This window comes from Meriones unguiculatus, chromosome 8 (genome assembly GCF_030254825.1).
Source record: "Meriones unguiculatus strain TT.TT164.6M chromosome 8, Bangor_MerUng_6.1, whole genome shotgun sequence".
NCBI lineage: Eukaryota > Metazoa > Chordata > Mammalia > Rodentia > Muridae > Meriones > Meriones unguiculatus.
In genome coordinates this window covers 20,536,070-20,548,186 of record NC_083356.1, presented here as the reverse complement: position 1 = coordinate 20,548,186, position 12,117 = coordinate 20,536,070, and the positions used below count along the sequence as shown (strand labels likewise).

General features: G+C 47.0%; 1 protein-coding gene across 2 annotated transcripts in view; it reads right to left on the bottom strand.

Annotated features, from left to right (window-relative positions):
• Mrtfa (myocardin related transcription factor A) overlaps positions 1-12,117 on the bottom strand; it is a 92,673-nt gene that overhangs the window by 25,105 nt on the left and 55,451 nt on the right. For both annotated transcript variants that reach the window (XM_021640330.2, XM_021640332.2), the window contains exon 2: positions 6,834-6,899. In XM_021640330.2, coding sequence (XP_021496005.1) covers positions 6,834-6,899 — 66 coding nt within the window. The remainder of the gene's footprint in view (positions 1-6,833; positions 6,900-12,117) is intronic.

Sequence of the window (12,117 nt, the reverse complement as noted above, 5' to 3'; positions counted from 1 at the left end):
TCCGCTTGGCATGTGATAATGTCTGTCTTTTATCCACGTGTGGTGCTGGGGATACTGGGCAAGCTTCTACCAGTAAGCTGTAAGCTGTAAAATCAGCCAAGTAGCCACACTGACAGCGTCACAGTGTCCTCTACTTCCTTTACTGTCTTCCAGGGTTTTGTTTTGTTTGTTTTGAGATGAAGTCCTGACTGGCCTGGAACACAGTAGGTGTGCATTGCTATACCCACTCATTTATTACCTTGAGAAGTTCTGTCCTTCATGCCTCAGATAGTAAGAACAGATTTTGAAGAGCAACACCACCCTCCTGTTCTTTTTAAAAGGTATTAAAATTATATCTAAAACTCTATCAAGAAGACTGCTCGGGAACCTCTCATGACAATGTCCACCTGCAACCCCAGCAGAGGAATGCAGAGGCAGGTGGATCTCTACACAGTTGAGGCCAGCCTGGCCTACAGGGTCAGGGTTTCATTACATGTGTCACTCTTTTACAAAGCAAAAACAAAACAAAGCTCAGCTGGAGGCCAGTGGTAAAGGTCCCTGCTGCTAAGCCACGTGACCAGAGTCTGATCCCTAGGACACACATGGTAGAGGAGAAACAACTCCCTCAAGCCAGTTAACCCCCCCCATATCCACTCAGACCCCCCACATATCCACACTCATACAATAAATGATTTTTGTTTTGTTTCTGAGACAAGGTCTCTCCATGTAGCTCTGGCTGTTATGGACCTCACTCTGAAGACTAGGCTGGCCTCGAACTCACAGAGATCCACTTGCCCCTTCCTCCTGAGTGCTGGGATTAAAGGTGTGTGCTGCTACAGGTGGCCAATAAATCAATGTTAATTAAAAAATATTTTCCCTACCCTGTTCAATAAACTCAGGCACAAACACACAACAAACTCCAGAGTCCTATGACAGGAACAACTGGCCCAGGAGGCAGCTCTACGCCAGTCACTGCTCCCTGAGACGCACACACCCTGGAATAGCAGGGAGAGAGACGAGGGCTGTGGGGTCCATCAAGAGACCGCATTAAACTCCCTGAAGCCATGGGCCTAGTTGGTCTTCCCGGGATAATAGAAAGCATTCCAGGGAACACATGCCCACAGGCCTCACACAATTTTCTCTGGGCTTTTAATCTAGGGATCAGTCTAGCCTCAATCTCAAATACACATTTTATCAATGTTTATAAAAAAAAAAAAAAAAAAAAAAAAACAAGATGGCTCAGCAGATGGCTTAGTGGTAAGAGCGTTGGTTGCTCTTCCAAAGGACCTGGGTTCAATTCCCAGCACCCACATGGCAGCTCACAACTGTCTGTAACTCCAGTTCCAGAGGATTTGGCAGCCTTACATAGACATAGATGCAGGCAAAACATTAGTGCACGTAAATTTTTTTTTCTTTAAAAACAAAACAAAAGCTAGAGCTGCAACTATAGTTAAACTGTCATATTCCTAAGGAAAGGCCACATCATCTCACAGGGTGCTCTGCTTTAACCAAAAAGAAGATGAAGAAGAGAAGTTGGAGGAGGAAGGGCAAGAAGGACAAGAAAGGAAGGGATGGGGTGATGGGTGGACAAAAGAATAGGAGAGCATATTTTCAGCCCAAATCACCTCCGTATCTGAAAGGGCATGTGGGCTGTGCTGAGGCTGAGAGCAAGGGCCCGGAAGCAGCTGGAGCCTAGGGCAACCAGAACTAAGCGTGGGCTAAAGGTGTGTTGGGGGTGAGGAGATCCTTTCGGGAAGAGTAGCCTTTGGTCAAACCTCTGGTTAACAGAGGTGGCAACTCAGAGACGAACATTCAGGAGTCCTAGCAACTTCCAAATGCACTTGAACAAACGGAGACAATGGAATCCTAGGGAGACAAGGGTCTGCCCTTCCCTGGCCCACACAAAGGCACTAATCTTTGAAGTATCCCCTGAGACAGAGTGTCCCTGAAATATCATCTTTCATTAGAAACAAGGAGCATTTTCAGCTGACCAGAAAAAGGTGTTCTGACCTTTGTGGGCACCAGGCACGCATGTGGTGCATGCCAAGCGTTAATACACACAGTAATATCAATAAAGATGAAAAAACTTCACAAAAATAAGCAAACAAACATTTCCCTGAAACTTACAACTTTGTCACCTTGCTCTTTAGTAGGAAACAGGAGTAGTTCAGTGGCACCAAGCGCACCAGCACGACAAGCTGTGGCTTAGTCCACCCTCCCCAACCCACAAAGCATTTAACTTGAGTGGAAAAGGCAACACAGAACGAATCCCCAACATTTCATAGGATGGCATGCAGCCTTTTGTCAAACTAAGGCATTTCTTCTGGGTCAGCCTGAACAGGGGCTCCTTAGCAAACACTGGGGTCCAACAAAATGATCACTTAGATTAGTGATTAGCTGTGGGTGCTGAGTGCACAAACTGTCTCTGTATACAGTAGGTAGCCAACATCACTTCAAGATGGAGAACGGGGTCCAACTGCCACTGGAGGGACGGGAAGCTGGGCCAGAGTTTATCCCGAGTCTAGGACCCACTGCTCATGGCCACTTTTGCAGGGTCCGCATGAGACCCAGGCTTACGCACATGAGACCCAGGCTTACGCGCATGAGACCCAGGCTTACGCGCATGAGACCCAGGCTTACGCACATGAGACCCAGGCTTACGCGCAGGCCTGGACACCATCCGCCACCAGCAGCTGGCGGGGCCAGTGGCTCCTCTTCTTGTCACTGTGTCTACACACCTCTGGGGAGGCCTTCGGATGACACTAACTAGCTTTCCTCATATCCCTGAATTCTCCTAACCACTCAGACCTAAGAGTGGCCAATGGCACTGGCCAAACACAGGGAAACACCATTAAAATGTAAAGAGCGGTGCGAGGGGGCTGTGCAGGTGAAGGTGTTTGCTGCCAAGCCTGAAGACCTAAGTTTGATTCCCGTTACAGGAAGGAGAGATGTAACGCCTGAAATCTACACACATACAGAAACATACGCCGACATACACACCCCACAGATATACATACATGCATACATACACACATACATACTTGTATATATATAATACACAGCACCACACTGGTACTGCAGCCAACCCTGTTCATCTGTCATCATGGTCCAGGACAGAGGAACCATGACACCTCAGTGAAGGAATTCATCTTTGTCCCTGAATGGCAGAAACACACGCACATGTAATAAGAAAAATAAATAAGAAGGACACAGGGACAGGGGTCAGGAGGAAGAGCATTTGCCCTGCATATGAAGACCTGGGTTTGACTTTTCAGCACCAAACAACAAAAGGGAGAGAGGGAGGGAGAGAAGACATGAAAGAATTAAAAAGACAAGCTCAAGAGGACCAAGCTCCCTTGATCCCTTCAGGGATGAAGATGTATTCCTTCCCTTATGTGCTGAGGCATCATGGTTGCGCTGATGGATGAACAGGGGTTGGCTGCACCACAAAAGACTTCTACTCTCTGCTCGCAGTCAAGGAGCCTTGGTGGACCAGGCCAAGAAGGAAAAGTGGCTCTTCCCTCACACCCAGGGATTCACAGGAGTTTCCTTATCGCTTGCCTGGGTCAGGACATCTACAGTTGCCTGCAGAAAGTGTTACGCCTCTCTGACAGCTGGCCCTGTCACAACACCGTTCCCATCTCTGACCTTCACTTCTGTGTGTGTATCTGTCAATATGGGGGCAGGGACACCGCACACTGCCCGCCTCTTTGAGTCTTCATCCTGATGACAAGGGCATCCCTGGCTCTGGACGGAAGGACCTGCTCGCTTCCTCCGTGCGCCATCTTCCCTCTTTCTCAGACACTAGAGAAAGTTGGGTGTACACTGTGTGGGCCCCTACTTTCTGGCACTCTGTATTTGAGGAGTTTTAAGGGGTGCTATAGCTGAGACCTGTGTTTCCCTAGTTAGAATAAAGGACACTGAGAAGTGGTCCTGTTCAGAGCACATCAGAAACCAGCTCCATAGCTGAGGCATACGATCAGAGCACATGAGCCACAGAGAAAGGTATGTGGGAAGTGGAGGACTTTAATCCCTTAAATCCCATGAGAAGCTGCTCCCAGGGCTGAGTGGCACACAGAACAAGAACAACCGTAACGGGAAAGGAGCCATGGAAGCACATCACGTCCTGCAGATTCGCTGAATCAAGCAGTCCGGCCTACATGGGAACTAGGAATGAGTGTTCTGGGAAATGAGCTAGGTTGATTTTTTCTTTCCATGGTTATAAAACATTTGATTTAAGGTATAAGCCAGAGATAAAATACAGCCACAAGGACCCTTCTCTGGCTTTGCTTACTTGCCTTCCTTCTCAGTTGTACGGCAAATTGAAATGTTAAGGACTTTGTAGAAACTCCTCAGGCCAACCTAATGGACTGCAAGTGGACACTTCAAAGTGGGTGTTACTTTTCGGTTTGCCTGCTGGCACTGCCCATGTTTCCCTTAAAAGACTTGTGGTGGAGGTGAGGAGAGCAGTAAGCGCCAGCATAGTAAAGGGGTGATGGGAGGGTGTGCAGGGCGGCACCGAGGTAGGGTTACTCACCACTGTGGCCCAGCAAAAATAACGAGAGCCTCTTTGGGACCTCGGGGCCTAAGCCTGCATTCCCACACACTGGTGAGAGGGGAATCTCATACCTGAAACTCTTCTAGGTTTTGATTTTCTTCCTCGCCATCTTGTTCTTTTTAAAAATAATTTATTGTGTGTCTATTGGTGTTTCACCTGCATGTATAACTGCGTGAGGGTGTCAGATTCCCTGGAACTGGAGTTGCAGACAGTTGTGAGCTACTGTGTGATTGCTGGAAATTGAACCCAGGTCCTCTGAAAGAACAGCCAGTGCTCTTAACTGATGAGCCATCTCTCCATCCCTCTAATCATCATCTTTTATTTGCTCCCATTTCCTCCCAGAGAAGCTGAAAACCGCCACTGTCCACAGGGGAAAGCTCCTGCTGGGTGGGAGAGGGAAGACGCTCTCATAGAGCCATTTCCACCCCCACGGGAGAGGATGAGTATTTCCAATCTACAAATGGGGACAACCCAAGCTTGCAGTTAGGTTTCTAGGACAGCTTGAGACCAAAGGCTCTTAGCAAGATGGGAGAGGTTACTGAGGTTATTTCAAATGCCATGACTACTCTTTTTTTTAAACACACACACACACGCACACGCACACGCACACGCACATGCATGCATGTACACTCACATGTGCGTGCTGGGAGAAAGAATGTGGGAATGTGGGCATTCCACTCCTGCACAACGTCCTGACCCCGAAGCTCCTGCAGATGCTGAGAGCGAGGCTCTCAGAACTAGTGGTGCACTACAGCAGCCCACCCCAGACCGCAGCAACCCAAACTCTGGTTGTGTTTACTGTCTGGAGGGCAGGTGTGAGTGCCTTGTGCTTCTTTCCATCTCTATATAGTCTAAAGCCACCTTAGGCACAAAGTGGACACTAAACAAAGATGGCATTTGTGAAGCAGGTAAGCAGATGGGACTTGCTCCTTCATGAGGTTTGCAGACTGCAGCTCTGGAATGTTCTGTAAAACACACTATGTATGGCCCTAATGATAACACTACCAACCTATTCCAGACACTAAGGGGAGGGGGATCCTTCACTGGAGGGTCCCAGACTTCAGAGAACAGCAGGTGAGTTAAACCCCTTTACTATGAAGTGCAGTGAACAGAAAGGCTGACACCACCCTCGATGGCAGAAGCCTTCGGTGGCTTCCTAATGTGCCTACAAACCGATGCACCTTCTCTATGTGGCACCCTTACTCCTGGCTCCCTATGCTCCAGACACTGGTTTCTTCCATATTCTTTTTCTGTTTTGCTTTTTTTGGGGGTTTTCAGAGTAGAAATCCTTCTGCCTCAGCCTCCCAGAGGATGGAATTATAGGAATGTGCCAACATCAGGTTTCTTGGCCAGCTTATCCAAAATGACTCCAACTTTTTTGTGTTAACTATTAACACATCCACTAGTATTATACAAGGCTTAGCAGGCTCTCAAATTATCCTCTTTATTTGTCCATTCCCCCCCCTTACCAGTCTTGCCTTCTAACCACAAGTCTCCTGAAAGCAGGGGCAGGTTCACTGCACTGCTGGCTGCCCACATTACTACCCCGAATGAGTAACTGACAACACGGACACCACAGCAGGGCACAGGCATCGAGTGAGGTGGAGACCAGTCTTCTCATGAAAGTACATGTTGCTGATTGGTGTGCCAGTGTGTGAGTGTGTGTGTGTGTGTGTGTGTGTGTGTGCGCGCGTGCGCACGCACTGTCTTCTTCCTCAGGGTGGATCTGAGAGATGATGACATCCCAGGAGGGGAGGGAAGCTTGTGTGATCTGCTAAGTGTGAATTCACTAAGAAATGTCAGAAGAGCAAGACGGCTGGTCCCAGCATTCACTACCTACAATGCTCTTGGTATTCAAAGCAGGCTTTCTTGTTTCTAACAAATTCTAAGGTTTGGTTTCATTTCTACCCCAAGGGAAGCAGCCACTGGCCCCGTGTCATGGCAGCTCACCAACAGCTTCATCCAGGCAAATACACACCCACACCCGCCATGGGTCCCCCAGCATCTCTCTGAAATAAACTGTAGCCCACCTATCTGCAACAGAGGAGCAACAACCCAACTCTCAGTTGTGAGAGGCTCCTCACACTCACAACTGAGCAGGGAGACAAGGTTTATGCGAGTAGAACAGCCCTGCTCCATGAAAGGGAAGCTTTAAAACCCATGCAATTCAAAAGCAAAGGACCATTCGCTGACCTGCTTGAAGCCTTAAACTGCTTGCTTTACTGAAGGTGATGACACCAAGAGCCCTGATGGGAAAGCAGAGAGCAAGTGTACAAACGCCGAGAGAGACACTTACGAGGCATGATCCCTTGGCTCACCAGCTCCTCCCGGGTCCGCCGCTGCTGGAGCTTCAACTGCAGCACTGCATGGTGGCAAAGGAGAAGACAGGTGAAGGTTAGTCAGCCATTCCACCTCAACACACTCATTTTCAAATGCATGAAAAGTCCAAAAATTAGGATGTAATGTGAGAAGAGGATCCCCAAACTGTGCCTGAGAGTAACTGAGAAGTGGTCTGACACAGCAGGGTTTCCGCATTCTGCTGTGGGCGGCAAGAGGAAGTTGCGAAGAGCCTTGCAGGGTGATAACAATCCACAAACTACCAGTCTTGCCTCCTACTTAAAGCCTACAGCACTCAGCCTTCCTCCTGGGACTGAAGAACACCAATTCTAAGTTCACAGAAAAGGTAATGGGGCCAGCGGCCAGCACAGAGAGCTTCCAGTTGCTGCACAGGTTTTCAGCAGATGTTTGCACATAACATGCCGAACAAATGCAGCTCCTCACAGAGACCGGATCTAAAAGTTACGGTTATTTTCACCATGTAACACTTTCCTCTAGACTAGAAGACATCCTGCCATTAACATGGTTCTGTTCTTTTTCTTCATTTTCACTCAGGGCCTTTCTCTGTTGAGACAACAAAGCGATATGACTCAATGCACATCCGGGCTAGCTCTCTTCTGCAACACTTGCTTAATGAACAACAGGGATTCTTACTAACTTAAGCATCAATCATCTCTACAACTACACGCTTTTCAGAGGATAAACCAGCATAGATAGCTGTGGTTAAGAGGCTGCGGAAATGTCCAGGGAGAGCTAGGAGGAGCCCACAGCCCAAAGCAAGTCTCTCTTCCATATACCGGGTTTCAACCGCAGGGCCCTGAAAGTCACATCTGGGGGAATGTACCTCTACTAGGAACGGCGGTGTACTAGCACGGGACTTTTCTACACAGAAGTTTTTAGAGGTGTCCAAGCATGGGAGAGCAAAGGCTAGGCTCTCGCCAATGTCTCAAAGTCGCAGGTACAACGCAGACCTTCTTTCTCCCTGAACTCCAATTGTGTTCCGAGCTCCCTTCCCTCGCTGGCACGAAGAGCGTCTATTCAGCAATCCTGCCTCCACTGCTTTTGGCTTACCATCACCACTCTCCCAGAATGCAACTGTGACTTACAGGCTGTCCTAGGGTAAGACATCCTGGTGAGAATGTTAAACTTTAACATTCCTTAAGCACCACAGACCTTTCCCCACCTTTAAATTTTCATCTTTTGCTTGAAAATGCCCACTTTCTTCATCCGGTCTCCCCCACATTCAGCATGACTCTGGGTCACCTAAGCTACCTTTTAGTGAGGCACTGCACGCAGTTACCTCCGAACATCTCCCTGCTAGCTTGCAAACTCCTTAAAATTAAAAAATATTCTTATTAAGCTGAGCATTGTGGCTCAGACCCCAGCCCTTTTGAAGCTGAGGCGAAGGATTGCTACAAATTCCACATCAGCCTGAAGCTACACAGTAAAAGTCTGTCTCAAAAAAGAAAAAAAAATGTTATTTGTATTTTATTACAGTAGGCATTTAATAGCAGAAGTCTGTCTATCATTCCAGCTACTCAGAAGACTGAGGCAGGAGGATAAAAAATTCAAAGCCTATCTTGGCTATTTAAGAATTAAATTGGCCAGGCAGTGGTGGCACAACCTTTAATCCCAGCACTCAGGAAGCAGAGGCAGGTGAATCTCTGCATTTGAGGCCTGCCTGGTCTACAAAATGAATTCCAGGAGAGCTAGGGCCACACAGAGGAAACCCTGTCTTGAAAAAAGCATTGGAAAAACAAAAACAAAAATAAACAAAAAACTGAACTGACGCTCAACATGATGACAGACCCAGTTTGGGAATCTAACAAAGAAGCTATTATTTTACAAATTAACAATATTTAAAATAAGGTCTTAATTAAACAGATAAACACAACAACCAGACCAGTGGCGGGTATTTCTAGCATGTACTTTGTGCCAGACCCTATTCTACATACCTACACACCTTGGGGGTGGGGGTGATGGGATCAAGCCCAGGGCCTTGTGCATGCTACCCAAGTGCACACTGCCCTACCTACCTCTTAGCCCTATGCATTTGTTTTAAAATCACATAATTTTGGTAAGATCCCTAAGGAGACAGGTATTGTTTATCCCACCTTACGGGTTGGGAAGCTGAGGCCTACAGAGATTAATTAACCTAATCTGTCTCACTAGGAAGGGGTGGAGCAAATTTGAACCCAAATAATCTGATGTCATAATCTGAGCTCCTAACTTTGTTTCTCCCAAGATTTTCTGCAAGTCAGCTCTGCGGAGATAACAGACTCCTGGGTTGGCTATCTGGTGCTGAGGAGAACCACTGGTTCAGATTAGGGTCAAAGGAGATGAGGTAATCAACTCCAGTGGAGGAACCTAAACTGCGAGTAACACAAACACCGTCAGCAACAAGATACCAACAACCATGGCAAGGAGTTTGTTATGTGTTTGCTTCTGTGCTCAGTGACTGTCATGCTTTTAACTAACTTAATGAACCATGCACCGAGCCAGGCTTACATAGCTCAGTGGTCATACTTAACATATGCAAGGCCCTGAGTTTTACCTTCAGCTCTGAAGAAGATGGATAACTCTGTGAAGATGGCTCTGGTCATTATCTCCTTGTACAAATAAGAACATAAAAGCATGGTTGTAGGATAATCGGTCACACTGTGAATACCGAGATCCTGTTATTCACTGTTATTTTAAAACCTGCTTTTAGTTGTGGTGTGGCTCAGCCTTAGCACACACCTTTAATCCAAGAACACTCTGCTTGAATATTGTAAACACGATTAAATAAAGTCAGCCATAGGTCAAGAGGTGGAGCAAGCAACCACCTGACAGGCAGTGAACATAGGACTTAAGAAAAAAAGCCACAGAGAGGAAGAGGAAGTCAGGAGGACAGAGAGATGTACAGGAAGTAGAAGGGAGGGACATTCAGTTTGAAGGAGGTTTTCTGAGACAGGCGTGGGAAAGGGGGCATTCATTCTGGGCCATCAGCTGAGGAGGAAGGTCAGTGGGGTGCTTTCTCTGCCTCTTTGGGCTAGCAGGCTTTCATATCAGCATCTGGCTCCCAAGTCTTTATTGGTAAAATTGAACAACTGAGATTTTGTTAAAAACAACAGAACACAGCCCTTTAAATTTTTGTTTTGTGCCACAAAGATTAAGAAAACAGAAGCTGTGGTTTCCACCATGCTATGCAACTCTCAGGTGTGGGTACGTAGCACGCAATAACTATTTGTAAGAAAGAAAAGGGAGGAAGGCAGAGGCAGGCAAATCTCTGTGAGTTCAAGGACAGCCTGGTCTACAAAGTGAGTCTGGGACAGCCAAGGGCCAAGGCTATACAGAGAAACCTTGTCTTGAAAAATAAAAAAAAAGAGAGGGGAGAGGGAGAAAGCAAAGCCAGTCAAGATGGAAGAGGATAAAAGGTCAAGGGTCCACCATCTTCTACAGTATTTCTAAGATAAGATAAGCTATTAAAAACTGCTTAAATGTAACAATTTGATATCAAAGAACAGAGAAACAATAATTAGTGAAACAGCTATTATTCAAGAGCTATTATTCAACAGCTATTATTCAAGAGTAGCTCTGAAATACCAGCTAACAGTCCCGAGTAAACCATACACAGCCAGCGGCATAGGCGCCTTTATGCAACTGTGTTGTTTTTGGAGACACAACACAGTGAGGGGTCTAGGGCTGGCCAGTTTCTAATCTGGTTTCTTTTTTTTTTCTTCCAATTTTCCCTAATAATTTTTATTACTTATGTGTATGGATGTTTGGCCTGAATCTCCATGTGTGTACCACATACAAACAGTGCCTGTGGAAGCGAAGCAGACACTGGGCTCCCTGGAACTGGCGTTACTACTGGGTGTGAGTCATGTAGTGACTGGGAACCACGTAGGTGCTGGGAATCCAACCTGGGTCCTCTGAAGAGCAGCCAGTTTTCTCCACCAATGAGCAGTCCCTCCAGCTGGGTTTTCTAATTCTCTTCTGGCAACCACTCAGTTGATTCTTAGCCACATGCATTTGTTCATCTATATGGAGGCTTCTTAGAAGCAGATGCTGGATTAAGTGTGGGGTCTGGGAAGAGGAAAGGTAAAAGACAGGCCAGTGCACAAGCAGGCATTTCTGCTGGCTTTTTATTTCCTTGGGGAAGGGCAGGGAGGGCTGAGCAGCGGCGTACAATCACTGGAGAGTGTGCCGTGTTCTTGTCCTCACGTCTCTCCCCAGACCAGCACTGTCTGCGGTTCACAGGTAAAGGCAGTGCTGTAAGGCTAAGTTTGGTCCCTGGGACCCGCACCGTGAAGAAGAAAACCAACTCCTCTAAGCTGTCCTCTCACTCACTCCATTCTCTCTCTCTTTCTCCAAACAAATTAAAAAATATCATTTGATCTGGCTTTGAATATTTTTGGGGGTGAGTGGGAAAAGCACTAAGGTTGTTAAAGCACAGCCCCACTACTCTACTCTCTGGCTTCACAGTGGAGAACTTATGTTACGGGGAAGGTCCAGAGAGGAGAACGGTTGTTAGCCTTAGAACTTAGCCACTGTTGCACGAGTGATACACCTATTTTATGCATGCATCATGCACTGTAGTTGGGCCACCCTTAAATTAGTGGTGCTCACATTATAAAACACACGACCGGTCACTTAGAGCCAGACTGCTCTGAACACATATGTTCTTACGAAGTGTGATTAAGAGTAAGTGAAGTGAGCTGGAGAGATGGCTCAGTGGTTAGGTACTGGCCCAGGCTTGGTGCCTAGAGTTCACATGGAGGCTCACGACCACCTGCAACAGTTCTAGGGCACCTGATGGCCTCTCCTGGTCTCTCCAGGCACCGGGCATGTTAAGTGCTACTTGGACATAAATGCAGGTAAAACAGCCACACACGTAAAATGAAAATTAAAAAGACTAAGCAGGTAAAGAGTGGGGCATGGGGATGCGGCTCGGTTGGTAGAATCCCTGCCTTGCCTTCACTAGTCCCAGTACCACACAAACTAGGTGACATGCCCCAGGGATCTGGGGGCAAAGGCAGGAGGACAAAAGTTTAAAGTCATTTTTGGCTTATATATACTCAGTTCAAGGCCACCTGGGGATACATGAGATACTATTTCAAAATAAATTTTAAAAAATTAAATAAAATTGCGAAATGGCTGAAAGGTACCCAGAGAGGAAGCTATTTCCCAAGAGCTGCTGGCTGGGTTACTTTCAGCACTGACATTCAGTGTAGGAGCTGGGAATTAGAGTGGGGAGCGTG